At 34.7% G+C, this 22,349-nt stretch overlaps 1 protein-coding gene across 3 annotated transcripts in view; it reads left to right on the top strand.

The window, feature by feature from the left end:
• The window catches only part of LOC106471261 (KH domain-containing protein akap-1-like), a 32,239-nt gene extending 10,319 nt beyond the window's left edge, over positions 1-21,920 (top strand). For all 3 annotated transcript variants that reach the window (XM_013931852.2, XM_022399869.1, XM_022399870.1), the window contains 7 exons: positions 2,750-2,987; positions 5,536-5,669; positions 12,889-13,066; positions 13,746-13,893; positions 15,597-15,664; positions 17,551-17,687; positions 19,668-21,920. In XM_013931852.2, the coding sequence (XP_013787306.1) occupies positions 2,750-2,987; positions 5,536-5,669; positions 12,889-13,066; positions 13,746-13,893; positions 15,597-15,664; positions 17,551-17,687; positions 19,668-19,733 (969 nt within the window). In that variant the 3' untranslated portion in view covers positions 19,734-21,920. The remainder of the gene's footprint in view (positions 1-2,749; positions 2,988-5,535; positions 5,670-12,888; positions 13,067-13,745; positions 13,894-15,596; positions 15,665-17,550; positions 17,688-19,667) is intronic.
• Positions 21,921-22,349: the final 429 nt, after the last annotated feature.

Consider the following 22,349-nt stretch of genomic DNA (forward strand, 5'->3'; position numbering starts at 1 on the left):
CCTCCTTATCATCCACATCCTTTTCTGACCCTTTTGTTTTCCTTTCTTCCAATAGTTGCTCATCTGCTGAAGCCAAGGGCTGAAATTTGTTGCTCAATAGAATAAGCTCATTATAACTAAATTCACTACTTTTAGCCCTAATAGTGTTCTTTCTAACTTCCTGAAAATCATTGTTAGCTGATGTATCCCTTGCACGTAAAAACCTAAGCTCCTCCTAAAATCTTGCTGCCATTTCCCACAGTCTATACTTCTCTTTATTGCTTCTATTTTAATTTTGATTGCCTCCAACCTACAAACTATACATAAAAATTGCATATCTTCATTAGTAACTTCCTGAAAAGTACATGCCAGTCCCAAGTTCCCAAATAAAATCCAATTACTGCACCCATTATATATCACAAACTGTGAACACATAACTCCTACACTAGTCTTAACTATTGTATTTTTACTTATAGCCTGAAAATATATACTCAATACCAAATACCAATAGCCTATTGTTAACAATGTTAATGTTAAGCTTAACGTTTAAGAACCAGTTATATTATTTTTCTCACTACTTTATCCTCACACTAAAGTTATAATGTTTATCTTTAATTATACATAACTTAATAATTTATTAGTACAGTGTACGTAACGTTAATAATAAAATGTATTTAACCTGATTTATCTTATTATCTACCTATGTCTATAAGTTGAATTTAAACTAATGGATCTAAGTTCAAGTAAACAAGTTAATTCTTAAAACACCAAGAGACGATAAAGTAGTTTTTAGATTGCATTTATTTAATAAAATAATATATTTATCATGTTTTATAATTTACCAGCAAGTTTAAATATACCTAAACCTAAAGTATTGTTATATGTACTAAGCCTATTTTAATGTTGTAGTAATGTACACCACTAAACTCTTAAGTTAAAACATTGACCATCTTATTTACGTATCTTACTATATCTAGTTATTATTGTTACTTAATCCAAATGACTACAAATTATGATAACAATATTAAATAACTTTCAGAAATCTATAAGAGCTTAATTTTTCAATGTTCCCCTCTTCAATCCAAAGGTTTACCTTACCAGAGTTTAAATATATATATATATATATGTGTGCAATGTTAGGTATTTTTAAATAGGAAAAAATAAAATTGTTTTTCAGCACAAGTTTGAAATGTTATACTGTATGCTTAGGTAAAAAGTAGATGACACGTTTGTGGAGGGTGGCCTGTAGTAAACTTTTATGTTTTAGAAATCTGTTGCATATATGAGGTTTGATTTAGTTCTGTTTTGGGGCCAAAATAAGGCATTTCACACAAACTATAGACCAAAACAAAATCTAAATTGTTTGCAAGTTCTCTTTTTTTTTTCATTTATAATTTAGAGTTGGAAAAAGAAATGTGACAAATGTGGCATTACTTCTAGCATCAGGATTTCACACCCTTCATGCTTCATTGAAGAAAATTCTGTGTAGAACCTGAGATCTTTTAATTTCTGTAAATAACTCGTATGAAATGATTAATAGTGTTATATTAAAATTTTAATTTTTTTTTGCATAACATGAATAATTGTAGTTTTTATTCTGTAGAATCATTATTTGTATATTTATTAAATGTTAGCAAATTACTTTCATACTCTATTTCTGTCATAGGACTCTGGATTTTATTGCATATTAGGTTCATTTACTAAAGTACAATTGCAGGTGTGGACTACTTTCTTGATAAGATTATACATGCACTAGTCCACTACTATCTGGAGAGGATTATACTTGCAGGTATGGACTTTTCCAGATAGTATTATACCTGCAGGTGTGGACTGCTTTCAGTACTTTCAATATAGAATTATACCTCTTTCTATATAGGATTATACCTAAAAGTATGGACAACTTTTTAAATAGGATTATAGTTGTAGGTGTGGACTACTTTCTATATAGGATTATACTTGCAGGTGTGGACAACTTCCCAGATAGGATTATACCTGCAAATATGGATGACTTTCTAGATAAAATATTCCTGCAGGTGTGGACTACATTTTAGATAGGATTATACATGCAGGTGTGGGCTACTTTCAAGATAGGATTATACCTGTAGGTTTGGTCAACTTCTTAAATAGGATTATACCTGTAGGTATGGTCAACTTCTTAAATAGGATTATAGTTGTAGGTATGGACTACTTTTTAAATATGATTATAGTTGTAGGTATGGACTACTTTCAATATATGATTATACATGTAGGTATGGACCATTTTCTAGACATAATTACACTTGCAGGTATGGACAACTTTCCAAACAGGACAACTTTTCATATAAGACTATATATATGCAGGTGTGGACTACAGTTGATACTGTATTGTATCTGCAGGTATGGACAACATTCCAGATAGGATTATACCTGCAGGTGTGGGCTACTTTCTAAATAGGATTATACCTTCTGGTGTGGACAATGTTCTAGATAGGATTATACCTGTAGGTGTACACTTTTGTTTTTGTAGGATTATATGTGCTTGCTCTCAGGTTGATTTTCACTATTATCAGTGTTATTTACTGGTTTTGGTACACAAGTTATATTGGAAGAAAATTTGCATTTGTATTAACTTTTCATCCAGTTGTGATCTAAATTTGTGGCCTAAATATTCAAGGCATAAACCTCATTCAGTATGTTAGATATACAGGCTCTTGTCATGTTGAGCTTGTAAAACTTCTAGCAGTACAAATTTATTGTAAACAGTGTTTTTTCGTTATATGTATAATCCTAGGGATCAACTGATAGCAGTAAAGGAGCAGGTGATATCCAGTCAGGAATCGAACCTTCACAAGCCTTGCAAGCTGAATCTGTGATTACTGTGTATGAGTTTGAGCTTCCTCAAGATCTTTGTGGGCGTTTAATTGGCCGTCAGGGAAAGCATGTCAATTATATCAAGCACCGTTCAAATACGAAAATTTCCATAAAAAGACATCCCTTCAATCCACATTTAAAGCTGTGTGCAGTGGAAGGTGAGAAACTTGTGTTATTAGATATGTATAAAGCTAAGCTAATTATTCAATCTAGTGGCTCTCACTGTTTAATAAATTTTCTTCCCTCAAGGTAAAGTTTCTTAAATTAGAAAATATATTCCTTTGTTGGGGAACCAAAAATATTGTTAACAGCAAGAGTACCCAATGATGATCAGTTTACCTTCCTTGACAGAAATACAGTGCCTTGCAAAAGTATTCACACCCTGCAAAGTTGCCACATTTTGTTGCCAACCCGAGCTTGCAGTCATGAAACTTTCAAATGTAACTTTATATTTAGAATCTACATAATCTACTCCAAACTGAGAAAGCTAAAAAACATTGATATAATGTTTGTAAGTTAGATTTTCAAAGAAAATTTGAATATTCTTAATTGCACAAGTATTCAACCCTTTTGCTATGACAACCCTAAATCAGTTCAAGTGCAAAAGATAAGTTTGAAATGTCACAAAATTAGTGTAATTGCTATCTGTGTGTAATCAAAGTGGTTTAACTTGTCTTGAGAGTAAATGCATCTGTTCAAGCCACAACTCACATAGTGGTAGAAGAAACCAACCATGAAGACTAAGGAGCTTTCCAAACAAGTTGGGAATAAAGTGGTAGAGAAGCACTGATCAGAAGAAAGTTACAAGGAAATTTCAAAGTCACTGATTATCTCTTTGAGTACACTGAAGTCCATCATTAAAAAGTGGAATGTGCTTCATACCATCCAGTCACTACCCGTATCAGGCTGCCCTTCCAAACTAAGCAGCCAAGCAAGCAGGAAACTGATTAGGGATGCCACTGTGAAACAAACAGTGACTTTGAAAGATTTGCAAAGTTCTATGTCTGAGATGAGAGTTAGTGTTCATACTCAACAATATCCTGGTCCCTACACAAAGCTGACCTGTACACGCGAGTAGCAAGAAAAAAGCCATTACTGAAAAATAATCATCTTAAATCTCATATAGAGTTTGAGACCAAGCATATAAATGATTCTGCAGACATGTGGCAGAAGGTTTTGTGGTCTGACGAGGCAAAAATTGAGCTTTTTTGGTCTAAATTCAAAGCATTACGTCTGGCACAAGCCAAACACAGCACATTACCCAGTTAACACCATCCCAACTGTCAAGCATGGTGGTGGCAATTTTATGGGGATGCTTCTTATCAGCAGGGACTAAAAAGCTGGTCAGGATTGAAGAGAAGGTGGATGATGCAAAGTACAGGTGAATCTAGACGAAACCTACTTGATTCAGTCAAGAATCTAAAATTGTCTAGAAAATTTCAGCAGGACAGTGACTCGAAGCACAAGGACAAAGCCACATTGGGGTGGTTTCAAAAGAAGGAAATGAATGTCCTGGAGTGGCCCAGTCAAAGTCCTGACTTAAATCCAATAGAAAATTTATCACAGGACTTGAAGATTGTAGTCCATCAATGATCCCCAACAAACTTGTCAGAATTGGAGCAATTTTGCCAGGAAGAATGGGTAAAAATTACACCATTCCATTGTGCAAAGTTGATAGAGACCTATCCAAAATGACTCATAGCAGTAAATTCTGCCAAAAGTGCTTCCACCAAGTACTGACTTAGGGGTCTGAATCAGCAACTTTCAATTTATATGTTTTCTTTGCAGGTTTTGCTGATATTCAACCTCCTTCACACATAACAATGTTAAGTTTGATCATTAGTTTTGAATAAAAACAAGGTCATTAAAAAAAAATGTTTATATTATTTGTATTTCATCGAAATGTATCATTATTAATAGGGAGTGAATACTTTTGAAAGGCACTGTATCCATGTAGCAAATATGAAACTTTTGGGCAGTTGTAAATTAGAAAGCTATGCAAGCTGTTCCATATCAATTTTATATACATTTTCTCTTATTATTATTCTTTATATGTATTTATACGTTGTGTATATTTGAAGTCATCCATAAGTTATTATGATGTGCAAATTATGCATGTTAGATTATATAGTGTCACTTCCCCTCATGTGACTCAAGAAGATTTTGTAAGCTCCTTTGTGGTTTTTTATGTGGAAATCTTTTAGTAATAATAGAAGCATGGTTCAACTTTTATTAACAGGGGAAGATGCTCCCATGATTTCTGATGGAAGAAGAGAATGATGCTTGATTTTTAAGTTGTGCTGGGATGAGAAATTTGTTTTGTTGAAAGTTTAAAATAATCTTGAATCTATTTTTTTTTAAGTTTACAGGTACAATAGTATCTTAGAAGAAAATATTCATCTAGTTTAAAACTATTCTTTTCCCCTTTTTTGTTTAAATAAATAAATTGTAAATTCACCTTTTTCACACATGCTTGCTGAAAAGGATAAAAAAGCTTTATTCAAACTGTATTACCTCCTAAGTTCAAAGGCTATTATTTTCATGCTTGGAATGATATATCATAAGAAACTTATTTTCTCAAATACTCACAAACAATGAAAAACCTTTGCATTAAATTTTAAATATTACTGCATAAATTTGAAATGTTTGAAGTGCATAACACTGTTGTAATACTGAGGTTTATCTTTGTTTACAAATGTCTTTCAGGTACAGAAACTGACATAAAAACTGCACTGCGTCTAATCAGAAAAAAGTTTCCTGTGAACTGCTATCCTGCTGTCACCCTTGTTCAAGTAAATGTTCCTCTTACATGTGGTATTCCTGTGCCAGAAACATTGCAGGTGAAGTAACATTTTTTAATTGCAGGTTATGCTACTTGTTGTAAGTAATATTTACTTAATTTATTTATCCTATTATCTAGTTTGTTTTAATTAATGTTTTAAAATATAGTATAGTTCACACAAATCAGCGTGGGCTTGTTCATTGCATAAAATATTTTAAGAAGTGATTACAATAATGCATAAACTTGTGGCATCATAAGTATATAAACATTAGTGATGCCAACAATGTCTAGATGTGCATAGTGTTGTAATAAGATTTCTTCCAGCTTCTTTTAAGTATAATTTTTAGTTTATGCATATGGTGACATAGAATATATTGTTTATTTCACGCAAATAAATCTTGAATTGATGGTGAAAAAATACCTTTTTTTAATGTTTGTAATAAAGCAAAAACTTGTATTATAATATGAATGCAAAAATATAAATTCCGATATGGCACTCGCCTCATCTCACATCTCTATATATGAACATTTTCGTTATGCATGCAACAAGCCTTGTGCTCCCTCCTTGTTGGAATTAGTACATTCCAATGTGTCTCTCATGCAAATCATCATGCATCATCTATTAACCGATAGTAGCAAAGTATGCTCACATGACGCATCTGACTCCCTCTGCACTCTTCTACCTAACCTTCACTTCTTGTTTGCAGCTTTTGAAGTGGTTCCATTTTTTTTTGGTTATACATTACCACATTTTTCCCAGTTTATTATTGTTGCTCTTCTGCACTAGTCAATTTTGTGCAGTTTTTGTGAGTTATGAATTCCGAAGTCAACGTTATCACTTCAGGGGTCGCAACAACGACCAATTTTCTATGTCAAGCCTTGGGTGCAGGTGAACCGATTGTGGATTTTTCTGATTTTGTCCGTTGAAGATTGAATGTCCACTGACGTTGCCCGAGATCTTTCATATTTTAGCATTGTTCAGCATGATGACAATTTTGATTGTCCTTTTCCTCCTCCCGAGTTTACTGTTCCTACCCAGTTCCAGCCTGAAGATTCATCTAGGCTTTCCTCGGCTTTCACAGATTTCGTATCTCAGGTTTGTGATGTTTTGTATCTTTCTCCTATTTGTTATTACCCTCATCCTTCTTTGTTGCATGAGCATTCTTCTGAACTATTTTTGGTATTTCCTCCCTCTCCTTATATTCGGATCCATGCAGATCACTATCTCTCCCAGTTAGGTGAAGGGGTTAGTATGCCACACCCCAAGAGCCTCTGATCAGTACACCTTTGCTTACCATCAGGCAAAATATCCATATTTGGATCACCAGTAGTTGGGTTCCTTATTACCCCTTTGGAGGGGAGGTCCTGAATCTCTTGTTAGTCTCACACATGCCCAATATTCTCGCCTTTGTCTTACCCTTACTACCCTTCTCTGCTATCTTTCTTCTATACATTTCCTCTTGGAGGCTCTTCACAGAAATCACGAGGGATGTTCTGCCGATACCCTTCACCTTCTATCTTCCACTTTGGCTTGTATTTCTTCCTTAGCTCTGTCGTTACATACGTGGTTTCTTTGTTGTTGGGACCTTATCGGTAGGGGCTCCATTCTGCCTCATGTTAATTTACCCTCCACTTATCTCAGGGATTTCTGTCTTGCTCCTTTTCTTTGACATTATGTCTTTGACACTCTCCCTGACGATATTGAGCCATGCATAACATCCACCCGACAACAGTCCACCCTTTCAACTTTTGTGGCCTGTTTGTCTCGACCAGAGCCTTCCATGCCAACTATTCCAATTTCCCATCCTTCGTCCTCCCATCCTTTACTCGTTCCTTCAAATCTGGGAACTTTTTTCATCAAAGTCATCGCCAATGTATCATCTGTCGTCAACTGTACCGGTGACTACCGGTATTGGGGGCTATGGAAGCTCATTTGTTGGATTTTCTTCCTTGCTGGCTCCCCTTTGTTGAGGATCAATGGGTGACAAAGGTTCATTCAGAGGGACTCGTCACGTATCTATCCCCACATCTTGTTTCTGCTCACCCTGTTTCCTTTCTTTCTCCTCCAGATCCCGTGACTCTCCAGCATTTGTTTGAGGCAGTTTAGGATTTGCTTTCGCAGTGGGCTATCGAACTGGTTCACCATCCCTTGTAGGGGTTTTACTCCCATCTTTTTGAGGTCCCCAAGAAAACTGGGGATTGGTGACCAGTCATTGATTTATCGTGCCTCAATTGCTCCATCTCGCTCCCAAAGTTCACTGTGGATTCCTTTCTCACCCTGAGATGGACGTTTTCCCTGGGATTGTGGTTGACACAAATGGATGTCTCCAATGCCTATCTCCATATCCCAGTAGTCCTTCAGTCCTATCTCTATCTTCACTTTGTTCATCTTAACATGGTTTACCAATTTCGGGTTCTCTCTTTTGGACCTGTTTTGGCTCCATATGTGTTTTTTCACATCATTAGGGCCTTTGCTTGTTATATTCATACTTTTGGGTTGTGGTTTCATCATTACATGGATGACTGGCTACTTCTAGCTCATTCTGAGCAGGAGTCGACCAATCATACTCACCTACTCCTTTCTGTAGCAACTCCTGTGGGCTGGTTGATAAAATTGGAGAAGTCAGTCCCTCGACTCACCCATTACTTAGTGCATTTGGGGGGTCTTCTTCGATAATAACATCAGTCAAGCTCTCCCTTCTCCTTTATGCCTTAGTTCTGTGGAACTTTTAGTTCATTGTGCCCTCTCAGTTCTATTGTTTTTGGGGATGTGGTCTTGCATGATCATTGGACCCCCTCGGTTGTGCCCATATGAGATACTTGCACTGGACACTTCACGAATAATGGAACCTTGCATGGGATTCTCTTTGCACCACCACTTCCTTTGCTCCTTCCCTGAGAATTGCTCTGCTGCAGTGGCTTGAAAAAGTCCATATGTTGGTGGGTTTGCCACTTCCTGCCCCCCATGTCTGGATGTCCATCTGTTCATGGACACTTCTTTTCAGGGATGGTGTGTGTGGGGGGGGGGCTTGGATAATTCACCATGAAGCTTTGGGCTGTTGGCCTGCAGATGCATTCATCTTATATATCAATGTTCTCGAACTTCTGGCATTTTGTTGGGCATTATCCCACTTCCTTTTTCTTGCCTGTCACCATCTTGCAATGGTTCATTCCCACAACTCTACGGTGGTGGCTCATATCAACCACCAAGGGGCATCTGTCCAGAGATTTTTGTTTCTGGACTTGGATCTTCTATACTGGGCCCAGCCACATCAGATTCGTCTTTTCGTATGTGATGTGCTGGGTGCTTTCAATCTGGTAGTGGATTGTCTTTCACGTTCAAACCGAATCTATTCCACAGAGTGGTCATTAGGTCCTTTACCTTCTATCAAGTTCTCCTTAATTAGATGCATTTGCTATGGGACTCAATACAAAGTTGCTCCTCTTTTGGTCCACTGTCCTGCATCCGCAGGCTCTGGCTGTCGATGCCTTCAGCCAGGATTGGTCTACCAAATACCTTTGTGTGTGTACCCTCCCATTCGTTTGCTTCATTGGTTGATTTTTCTGGTACACTCGTCTCCTTGTCAGGTCCACCTGATTGCACCCCATTGGCCAGCACTACTCTGGTTTCTGAAGCTCCAATGTCTACTCCTCTTACCATCCATTTCTCTTCCACTGTTTCCCTCTCTTCTGCATCAGCCTTGATCCTACACTCTTTATCCCAGTCTCCCTGTCCTGTGTCTTCACTCCTAGCTTTTGTCCGATCCATGGCGAGGAGATCCAGCTTCATGCATTGAATTGCCTCCCAGTTAGCTCTTACCATTGGTCCATCTTCTATGGAATTTTAACAGTGCAAGTGGAAGGTTTTCCACTGTTGGTTTGGTGGCAGGAGATTTCCTGCTGCCAAGTCTTAGGTGGCTCGGGTGGTGGAATTTCTCAATTGGATCTTCAACCATGGGTTTTTGATCTCTTTGATTTCTGGATATAGGGCAGCTCTTTCCAATACCTTCCATTTCTTCAGATACTGTAGGGTTTTTACTTCCCCTGTCTCACTATGCACATGTGTTCCTTCCATATTCAGAGGCCTCCCAGGCATCCTCCCCTTCTGGATTGGGACATTAATGTGGTCCTCCATGCCCTGACTCTCCCTCCATTTGAACCACTTTCCTCCTGTTCCTTGTTTCATTTGTCCCTTAAGACCTATTTCCTTTTCCTTTTGGCCTACGGATGTTACTGATCTGATTTATTTGCCATTGATGTTTCATGTACCCTTTATCATCCTACATATCTTCTCCTTTATCCTGATCATTCCTTTCTCCCCAAGACCATGGCAGCTTAAGAAAGTTGTACCTCCTTTTCTCCTATTTCCCTACCTTCTATCTCCCATCTTCACCCTCATCCAGACCCTGTTAGACTGCTATGTTTCATCAGGGCCCTACTGTGTTATATTGCACATACATCTACTCTCCAGTGTATGCACAACCGTGATTTTCATTCCCTGTCAATTCTCCTCCCTTCGTGATCTTTCCCTTTCTATCCTTACAAATTGGGTCCTCCTTCTGTTCCATTTGGCCTACTCCTCTTTCCTTTCTTCATCTTGTACGTTGTTCTATGTGTCCTTCCATCAAATTCATCATCTCACATTTTCCCTTGCTTCCTGTCCTCATCATCCATTGGAGGAGATTCTTCAAGCTGGCATGTGGACCATGCCCAGTACATTCTTCTCCAGTTATCTTCATCACATCATGCTTTCTTCACATCAGAGTTTCATCTTCCATCTGTGGCCATGCTCCAGACTTTGGTGTGACTTTAACTGGTAAGTTTTATTCCTTTTCCTCTTTTTCAGGGCCTTTCTTTATTCCCTCTTTTTCACATAGATCCCACTCTGTAGCAAGTGGTGCCTGATCAAGTATTCTTTAACTTAAAATCTGCACTGTTAATCATGTTGAATCATGCTTTCTTGTCCATGGCTCCACACGGTCACCGTAGAGATGGGATATTTCACAGGATTGCTGGAAGGTTATCAATCTCGCGATAGTTGCTTCATAAGTATGTCTGTTCTGGACTGTACCACTCATGGACGGCATCGGTAAAGCAGAAGGAGATAGCTGCTCATCCTTGCCATGTTTTGAGTGAATAACTCGGTATGGTCTGCTTTTCAAAATGGGTATCATGGTCACCTGTTGCACTGTTTTCAGTGATGACATACCTGCAGACTCTCAAATGCATTCTCACCCCCTTCTGTGAGTGGAGTATGGGAGTTATTGCCACTTTACAGTTCCAAACTGCTGTGATGGTCCCACTAAGAAGTTGGCTATATCCATTCAGTTGAGAGTAGGGTGGTGGTATTTTGCTGGTGTAGATGCAACGTGGCCTCCACAGGAGTTGCTGATGGACGTGGCATCCTGATACTATTTACACTGTCACAGGAATGGATCCGTCACCTTCCTGGATAACGTGGCCTCCTTATACTATTTATATATTCAACAATATTCACAACCACTTGAGTTGATCCGTCACTTTACAAGTTGTCCTGGCCTCCTTATACTATTTACACTAATGTGGAATTGATCTGTCACACATACAGTTCACCCCTATTGATTGGGAGCTCTCATCCTATCTTTGCATGTATGTTAGTTCCCAGCATTGAGGTGTTGGATTCGAGTGAACCAATCAACATAAGTCCTTGCACAAGTCCTCTCAATGCCAGATGGCCAGTTCTGGATTGCTGTAGGGTGTTGATCCTTGTGTAGTACCCAGGAATTGGAGTAGATCTTAATCCCCAATTCTTGGGTTGGAGGTGAAGATGGTATGATCCTCATTCTACCCTTGCATGGATGTCGGTACCCCATAGAGGAGGTTTTGGATGTAGTTGACTTGCTGAGTACTGTCCGACACACCCTAGCCACTTTACACCTTGCAATTTCTGCCTGTGTGTTTTACTAATTATACACAAGAATTAGAATATACTTGTCTCAAAAGTGGTGCAGTTACCTTTCTCTGATCTCAGAATCTCTTTCTTTCATGGCCAGGGGTATCCTTTGGATGATTTCAGGGGTGCTTCTGTTATTCCCATGCACTGGTCCCTCCTTCTTCTCAGTGTGGGGGTTCTAGCTAATCTTGTGAGAGGTGGTAAGTACTGTATCGGAAGTTATAATTTTCCTATACTGAAAATGTATTTCCGATAGGTACTTACCTCCCCTCACACTTCTCCAGTGTTCATACTTCCTGCCAAACTTCGAAGTGAAGGTTTGGTAGAGGAATTTAGAGTGAGTCATGAGCATCATGTGAACATACTATGCTACTATTGATTAATAGATGATTTGCATGAGAGACACTTTGGAATGTACTAATTCCAACAAGGGGGAGAGTGCAAGGCTTGTGGCATGCATAAAAAAAAATGTTCACGTATAGAGGGCAGTACTGAATGAGAATAGGTAATCTTGTGAGAGGAGGTAAGTACCTATCGGAAATTAATTTTCAGTTTAGGCAAATTATAACATTACTGACACAAGTACTATACAAGTGTGTATAGTTCTGTTGTAAGATTCTTTAATTTTTCTAAAGCCACTCTAAAACTCAGCCTAATGAAACTGAGCTGCACTAAAACTTAATATAATGTAACAAAGCTACACTAAAACTCAGTGTAATGTAACTAAGCCACAGACAATACTATGTTTGACAAACCTCATTTCATGCATAAAAATATATATATATAAATGATAAACAGAATGACTGAATTTTTGGATGGAAAAAAAGAGCAAAAGTTACTTGGTGAAATTAGTGCAAAACACGTGCCTTCATTAGAAGGTTACTGCATTTAATTAAATATTCCAGGAGACACACAAGTTATTCATTTCACAAAAGCCAGCAATTAGTAATTGCTGCAAGTCTATTTACAATGTGTTGGATTGTTTGTTTCTTTTCATTACTGTGTGAAGCATTCTAGAGAAATTTATAGAATCCAATAAAAGAAGAATTAAATAAACTTGTTTTTGCATCATCAGTAGATTAACTTCATTGACTAAAATGTCTTAAATAATTAAATTGTCTTGTTTTTTGTGAAGCCCTGAGAAACCTTTTTTTTTTAATAGACACACTTGTGTCATTTCAACTCAAAAGAATATCTTCTGAAAGTGCTGGACAATTAAAAATCACTACGCTGATATTGATACCTAATTTATGACAACTTAAAAGCCTCAATATATGATTTGCTAAATCATGAGTATATTACACACATATACATAAAATAGTAATTTTTTTATCTATTTTTACAGCTTCATCTTCCAGAAGGAATATCCTCAGATGTTATTTTGTCCAGCATGGTCACTGCTGGTCACTTTTTCTTGCAGCAGCCAACACACCCATCATATCCCTCTTTGAGTCAGCTGGACCAATGTATGGCAACATGTTATACACAGGGGGACACACCCCTTCTTCCCCAGCCTGTAGAAGGTATGACATATCTACTGATTCATAGTTGTATTAGTAAGAGCAGATTGGTAGAAAGAATAACATAGTGTAAAGGATTACTTTTATAGCATCAATAGCAAATTTGCAAAAAGCCAGACATAAAGGCTGACTTTTCTTAGAGAAATAGATTTATTGAAAATGGGACATAGTATAAAAGTTGACTTTCATAAGATAAGTTGCAGATCTATGGAAAATAGAATGTAGTGTAGAGATGAGATTTGATTTACCATTAGGTGTTTAGTAGGGTGAAAATAGTTAAATGTTGATGACTAATGACAACAGGTTTTGGAAGTGGGATGTGGTCTTTTGGTTACTAATTGTAATTAGAGCTGGATGGTTAACTTGATTAATCACTATAATCAATTATCTCTAAGCATCAATTAAATCAATTATTATCACGGAAATAACTAATTAAAATGTGTTTTCAATTATTACTATTTTTGATTATTCCAACTACCCATGTAAGTGTTATGTGATTTAAATGTAATTGGTTAATGAGTCCAATAATTAATTGAATAAGAAATTCCACTATTTACTCAGATCTAATTGTAACAGACTTGTAGCATATTCCTTACTGTTTGTAATTCATGTAGTGAAAATAAGAAAGATTCTGGATTTGAAGTAATATTTATATCTATCTATATTCTTTATGAACTTGAAGCAGGTGTAATTTGTGCTGCTCCCATGATGGGGGGATGGTATAGAGCCCAGCTGGTTTATATGTATGAAGACACTGAAGAATGTGACATTAAGTATGTTGATTATGGTGGATACTCTAAAGTATCCGTGTCATCTCTCAGGCAAATAAGGTAACATAAATTTAATAATTTGTTATAGTTATTCACAAAGTAATCAGTAAATGTTAATTAAGCATGATTTTCTGCATTGACATAGAAATTGTATTGGGGTGTGGCCTAGTGATTAAAATGCTGAACCATGAATCTGAATCTCTGTGGTTCATGTCCCATTGCTGTAAAGATGTGCTTTGCATTTTGGGACTGTGGTTATGTTATAAGAATGTATGTTAAATCCCACTGATTAAGAGCAGCCCAAGAGTTTACAAAGGGTACTGTTGGCTAAGCTGTAGTCTATCAGTTTAAAATTAGGGAGGGCTAGTGTAACTCTGGGCAAATTTCAGAAACAACCAACCATCACAGAATTAAAAAAAATGATATCACTTAGTTGATAAGTTCTGTCCGGATTTTAAATAAAGAAAACGAGTGATCAAGTCTTACATTTTATTGAAATTTAATCATCAGTGTAGTTTCCCTGATTATCTATGACTTCTTTCCATCTACTTACAAGCTTTTTAATCCCACTACTAAAAAAATCTTTCGGTTTCGAAGAGAAGAACTCTGAAATGTCAGTTTTGACCTCCTCATGGCTTGTGTGAGTTAATCCATCCAAATGATTCTGTAAACTACGGAACAAATGGTAGTCTGAAGGAGCAAGGTTGGGAGAATAAGGCGGATGAGGAATTTTCTCCCAACCAAGTTCTTCAATCTTCTGGAACGTGATTTTTGCAGTGTGGGGTCGTGCATTGTCCTGATGAAACACCACTCCTCTTCGATTCACTAAAACGGGTCTTTTTTTCTTTAAAGCCGTTTTCAAACGCTCTAATTGCTGACAGTAGAATTGAGCATTGATTGTTGCATTAGTTGGCAGCAACTCAAAGTGAATAATTCCTTTACAATCCCACCAGATAGAGAGAAATGAAATTCCATTTTCGGTTGTGGTTGGGCCTTTTCCCCATTACTAAGCCACTGCCTGCAACATTTAATATTTTTATAAAAAATCCATTTTTCATCACCAGGCACAAATTTATCCAAAAAGGGCGAGATAAGGTCACTAGAATGAAGAGAAGGGCAGATCTCAACTCACGATTTGCGGTTCACTTCAGACAATTCATAAGGCACCCGTTTTCCAAGTTTAGGAACCTTTCCAAGTTGTTGAAGATGACGATGAACAGTTGTATGGTTTGAACCAAGCTTCATTGCCAATTCTTCAACTGATACTGCAGGATTTTCTTCAAGTGATGCCACAAGGAGCATATCATCAAACTCAACTGGACGTCCTGTTCCGTCTTCATCTTCAAGGCTGAAATTTCCACTTCTGAATTTTGCAAACCATCTTCTGCAAATTTTTTCATTCAGGCATTCTTCTCCATAAGCTGAGTGAATATTTCGAGTCGCTTAGGCTGCAGAGTTCCCTTTTTTAAAGTCATAAAGCAGTATATGACTCAAATGCTCCTTAGATACTTCCATGTTCAAAGGGCTTTAATCAGTGAAATTTGAAATACTTTATTCTGTAAAATAAAATTTAATAAGTTTAAATATGCCCAAATACATATGTATGATATTTTTATTTCCATTAAACATTCTAAATTACTAGTAAATTTCAAAGAATTAAAATCCGGACAGAACTTATGGGATGACCTGATATATGCAAGTATTTGTATAAAAACCATCAGAAAGATCCCATAATCAGTAATTTATTTTCTTTTATTTACTAGGAGTGACTTCATGATATTGCCTTTCCAAGCATCTGAGTGTTACTTGGCAAATGTGAAACCTAAAAATGGTGAATGTTTTTATATGTTTTTCTCTGAACAGTGAACATTTCCTAACCTTAAAGAGACTGAAAATGCAGGCTGTTATTTCTTGTAGTGCTTATTTCAAAACCTTGATCAAACTAATTGAAATTAAACTACTGTTATTTTTTGAAAACAATAGTGTATCAAATATTTTTTAAAACTTTTGATTTTTCACAAGTTTGTACATTTCAAATCATTATTTTTTCCTTTAATGTGTACAGCATTTCAATACCTTCAGGATTTGGGGTTATTGTGGCTGAGATTTAGATATTATGTATGTTTTTTTTATTTTTTATAACTGGTATAGTTGTTTGATGTCAATTACACATATCTTTCAGCTGTTATGGTTTCCTGAATTATAATTTAACTTTAATTTAAATTTAAATTTAACTTTCTAAACATAAGTTAATTTTCATTACAAGGTGATTTTTTTAAAATTGTGTTGTCATGAAAAATAGTTTTATGAATTATGATATCTTGTCCTAGAGGATAGATAAAGTAGAATGACAGTGTTAGTACTGAGCAATGATTAACCAAAATCTGAAAAACACTAAAATCCAGAGTAATGTACTACTGTAAACATTGTAAGGTTGATTGTTTCCAAAAAGGAATTGTATTGTAGTTATGCATTCATGCTAATATTGCATCAATTCTTATAATTAATGGAATATTTTAATAATTAAAATGTTTGAAGATGAATTATTGTATGGATTTCAGTTTCATAATTTCAAAAATAATTAGATTGTGATTTATCTTTCTGGATACAAGAGGAAACTCTGTAACAATACATTAACTTGTGAAATATTTCAAGAACTAAAATGCCTATGGACTTTAGGGTTCATAATTCCCAAAAATAATGAGATGAAGGTTGTACTTGTCAGTCTAGTCATTTGGGGAAACTCTGCAGTAAGAAGTTGATTAAGGCTCATAAAAGCTAATTTTCAGTTAAATTCTGATTTCTTCCCCAATAAGAGAAGCTTTACACTAGACTTAATATTACTTTTATATAGAGGGTTGAGTATATTATATTAAAACGTATTTGAATATTCAAATCAGCAAGTGATATGAAAACCACAGCTAATGTAGAATTGCACTGGAAATGAATGTTTGTGAACTACATTTTGACATTGTTTGGCATTTTGTAGGTTATGTGATGCCATTGAAAACTGATCACTTTTGAGAAGGGAATGTAACAGTCCTTTCTCATGTAAAACATTCATACATGCAGATCATAAAGATGAGTTTAAATCAAGGTCTAAAATGCAACAAGTCATACCAAGTTGTGTTTAGCAGGGTATGGTGTTTTGTAACAGGTGAGAATCCACAAACTGAAAAAGCCATCTACATGTTTAAAGCAACATTATGCAACATGATAAAGAAGGATCTCCTTCTGGAAAAGCAACACAAGTCACATGTAAGCAAGTTGCTTCTACAACGTATCCGTTCAACTGTTGTATACCTGAAGCAGTTGGAGAGTGAAATGGAGATGTTGAATATAGCTCCTGGGTTTCTGTGTGATTAGTTTCTTGAAACTAGTGCTGGGAAGTCATTGCCTTGTACACAAAGTTGCAGTAAGGAGGGGTGTGCTTTAAACATGTCAGCTTGATGATGGAATCTTTTGGCACTGAAAACATACACTGCAAAGCTATTGTCAAGATGTGCGTTCCTCAGACAGAGTTTGACCTGGTGTGGGAACATGGACTTTTACAATGTGGTGAGGCTCCAAAATGATTTTAATATACCTTACTCAACCTCTGTATTTATAGAAAGACTTAGGGGTTAGTATTTATTCACTTTTTAAACAGATTATTATAGTACAATATTAAACAGAGGTCATTGTAATAATCAATTGATTTTGTTTCATAAATTAAAGATGAAGCAGTGTGGTCTTTAGAAGCATGTGCTGCATTTGAAGAATTAGCACAAGGGCAGGTTCTACGGGCTTTAGTGGTAGCTTATGCTGAAGATGGTATTCCCTATGTACACTTGTACAGAGTCCAAGGAGTTTCAGTAAGTCTTTCTTATTCACTAGATAGATGTTACCTTAATAATTTCTTAATCTGATTTAATCAAAACCTTATTAAGCCCAAGTTATATGTAATTCACCAGAAGGAGAACCTTGATGTACACTTATGTTAACTACACTGGAATAGAAATTCCAGAATGTTTAAGCTTGTGTATACTTTTAAACATGTATATTCAAATGTTTTTGAAAACATTTTACCCTTTCCAGACAGGTCACAGATGAAAGGGCCATGTCATCACTTTTGTTGACTCGCATTCAAAATTTTATTGAACTACTATTTCGTGAATTTATGTCAATAAGTGTGGTATCAAACTGTAGATTATAATTCAAATTTTAGTTTTCTACCTTACTCAATTTCTTAATTTGAAAATAAATAAAAAATACACAGTTAAACATAGATTTTATTTGTGTCATGGTATGTTGGATGCAGCACTGGTTCAAGTTAGATATTTGTGATGTCAAAATACCAAGTCTGTAGTTTTGTACAAATTAGGCATTTAAATTACCGATATTGACAAACTATAATATAAAATAGCCTCTTATCTTTTCAATTTGCTAATATATTGCTCATGTAATAAATCAAACACAGTGGTACCCTGCTCCACCTCTTTCCATTTTTGGAACATTCCCTTATATATACATAGTTCTATATATGACATGAATAACCAATTAGAAGCTCAGAATGTCCCCCTAGTGGTTTTCTCAGCCATTTTAACATGTTTGGATGCCATTTCTTTCTTTCGAACCAATTTTTCAAGGAGAAAGGTTGTGTTTTTAGTCTGCTCAAAATTTCATATTATATCAGACTGAAATACAGCTTAGTTAATAAGCTTGATAAATTATAGTGGAATTCTATGGTGTTGATGTAGTAATTTATTATTTTTTGGTTATTCAACTGTATATATATAAAACCTGAAAAAAATTATTTTGTTTCGTATCCTCCATGTGCAAAATTTTAATAAGCTTAGCAACCAATGTCAAGCAGCAACCGAGTACAAAGGTCATAACTAGAAGAGATAATTGTGTGCTTCTTTATTTACTGTCCTATATTTTAAGAAAAATAAGTTTAAGAACTTATTTCTAAATACTAATAATCTATATACATATATGATGAATAATAATTGAAATGTGACTGTATTGTGACTAAAGGTCAGTTTTATATTATTGGATATGGTAACATGAGTGCACGTGAGCCACGTCATTGTAACTTCTGTATTGTTAGCCAAGCACGGCTAAAAGGTCAGTATGATAAAAATAATAAATATATATAAATGTATAATGTTATGAGATTTTAACTATTTAGTCTAAACATTTATGTTTTCGTGTTAAAAGTTTTAGTAATTCTAGAACGAAAAAGGCATAATTTATATTTCTTTCTTTAATATGGTTATGAGATTGGTCAAATAGACCAAACCCATACAGAGATTCGTTACAGAGAATACCAGATAAAATATATAGTTTTTTTCCTTAGAAAGGTTTGATAACTATCTGGACATTATAAAGATTTTGCATGAGAATTTGAAAATTTTCTGATGCACAAAGTATTTTTAATCTTAAAATGAAAATTACTTTGCTGTTGGATAGGCAACATGCGAAAAGAAAAAAAAAGGCATGGGAAAACATTGCTTTACAAACGTTAAGACTTAATTAAAAAATGTGATGTTTTGCATATGAAAGCATTGTAATGTTTACTGATAATCTGCTAAATTTTGTTAACATATGCTTCCTAATTTAAGTTATAGCATGAAAACTATGACAAGCACAAAATAGTTATGAGGTCAGTCCCAGGGACCGAGCCCCTGCTGAAAGAGTTAATATTTGTTGTTCTTGTTAGGTATTTATTACATTTTCATGCCATTAAGTGAGATATTCTTTGTTATGTATATGGTTTTAAAACTTTGCTTCTTTTAACATTTATTAAATTGAGTTGATAAATTGTGACCTACTTTGTTTTTCCATTTCAGACATTGTTTATCAACCGGGAACTGGTAAAACGAGGAGCAGCAGAGTGGATTGAACATGAGGGTTAATTCAGTTTTCCCTGTGCTATTTTTACTATCTTTTGTGTGTATCGTGCCATTAAACATAACAGGTGCAGCTTCTGTTTCCTCCTTATCCATCCATATATTGTACTCTTTTTCCGAAAGCGGTTCAGGTTGAAATGTGAAGAATTTTGTTAGTTTTTTTCTCTTCCTTAATGTGTGTGTTATATTAAATTATGTGTGAAAGTTTTGTTCTCGATAATGTATTCTAATAGTATAGATATTTTTTTTTTCAAGCCAGTGTGTGTCGCTTGTTCATCATTTATCAGATGTCACTTCATAATGGTGTTTGGTTTAGGTTGCTAAAATTACAAAAAAGCAGTTGTTTGTGTTCCCACTTGAGAAGTAAAAATATATTAGTGTATTAATGATAGCATTTAGAGTATTAGCTATAGAACCCCGTGTTGTGCAGTTTTCCCATGGGAAAGGCTGAAAAAATTATCAAGATTTCAGCACTTATAAATGTTTGTTATTAGTTTGCATATTAAATGCTACTATGTAGGAAATAAAGTAACTTCTTATTGTATTTTTCATTGCCATTGTTAATAGTAAATGATAAGGACTTTGTTCTTTTCCCAGTTGTCACATATATTGTTGGTTTGAATATGCGATATCATGTTCTATACACTTTCCTATTGTGTCTTGTACCGTAGTACTTTATATAATGTCATTATATTTTGATGAAACCACAAACTCAACACAACATACAAAAATTCAGGGGAAAACTTGCAAAATGAGAATGTAAAACCTGTAAACGTGTTTTATGTCCAAGGCTCCTAATATTTCTAAAGGGTAGATGTAATTAAGTTATAAGTTTCTTAATAAGAGCTTTATTTCTGCATTTGATGTTTTCGGAAGTGGTTTTATCACTCTAAATACCAAGTAGTTAATTGTAGATTTATAGAGAAATACAAAATAAAAGAAGCACCAATAATTAAAAATATGTAAATTCTAATTAGATAAATAATATTAATTAATAAATAGAAAACAACCTGAACAAACATGTAATATTTTTAAAATTATTATCTTTTGTATTACTACTACTATATGACTGATAAAACTTCAGGAAATCCAGGATGTTGCCTAAGTTGTTGAAGTATCAAACTTGCATACACATTTCTCTCGAAATAATTCCTCAACACTTCAGTGACTCCAAAACTACACAAACTTTTGTTAATAAAATACCATTTCTGTTTATTTTGTAAAGAATTTTAAATTTATTTCATTCATATTTTATTGTTTATTATACTGTCATTACATGCAAGTTGAAATTAACTTTACTATAATTAGCAGATTCTCAAATTGAAAGGCCTATGGCTTTCAAACTAGAGTAAGTTATTTTTTTTATAGTTTCTTTTATCCTACTGTTGACTAGTTAAATTGTAGATATCTTTTCTATGTGTGAGCTGTAACACTCAAGTATACAAAGCAGTGGAATTATATTATATATATATATACTTTTTTCTTGGTATTGTCTGTATGGCTGCTTGTACATGTATATAAGGCAGTGTTTTGTGATGTCATTAATTCTTCAAAATAACAGCAGTGTCAGTTTCAACTGATAAAATACAATATATTCTATAAATTTTTTTCTTCAGATAATATTTGTTCTTAAGTCATTGATCAGTAATAGATTTTACATTAACTTTCATAATTCAGATTTCTTTGCTTGAATTACTCATTTTGTAAGCTTGGATAATGATAATGAGTAAGTAAACATTAGAAATTGATGATTTTAAGATATACTGTGTATACACTAAAAATTGTTCAGGTTTAGGACATTTTTCAGGTCAGTTAACTGTTTTCATTAGTAAAATAAATTTACAAAAATAATTAGCTGTTTCTAATATGCTTGTAGTTTAAACAGATAAATAGGTTCAGGTTGAAATATAAAATTAAGAATATTTAGTATTAAAAATACTTAGATATTTTTAAGACTTGCTGCATTTATAGACAATTTGACAAATGGTATAATTGTTTAATCTTGTGCCTTTATGAACTGTATTGAATTTGTTTTTCTGTTATGATTGTATATTCTTAAATTCAAGCTTGTATGTTGCTATGTACAAGAACTGTTTAGTGCACAGTATCTTGTAATGAGCTATTAGTACATCTTCCTTGTATAAAGTTTTGCAAGAGCTAAATAGTAAATAAAGATATTTTCTTCCATTTTCATTTTTTAATATGAGTAATATCACGAATTTGTATGAATGGTTTATCGCATAGTAATTTTCAAAATTAAATATTTTCAATTCAGGTAAAAATAAAAACCAGTTCCTGGTCTGAATATTTATATTTTAAAAGTTATGATGAAGAGGTATATGTGAACAAATGCATTTTTAAGGTTTTTGAAAATGTAAAAGAAAGAACAGAGAAAGACATAAAGTTAAATTTCATTGTGATTAATATTTTTCTGTGGAAAGAAATTTATTATAAGGGTTTCACCTAGAACTGATATTGAGTAAGTAATGAAGTGCATTGTTTACTGTGTGCTAATAGTTACTACTAAAGTAAAACTTATAAAGTACAAGAAACATTTGAGAAAAATCAACTGCAAAAATTCTGAAAACTAATTTGTTAGGCTTAGTGGAGAATATGAGACTT

This window comes from Limulus polyphemus, unplaced genomic scaffold (genome assembly GCF_000517525.1).
Source record: "Limulus polyphemus unplaced genomic scaffold, Limulus_polyphemus-2.1.2 Scaffold4499, whole genome shotgun sequence".
In the NCBI taxonomy this organism is placed as follows: Eukaryota; Metazoa; Arthropoda; class Merostomata; order Xiphosura; family Limulidae; genus Limulus; species Limulus polyphemus.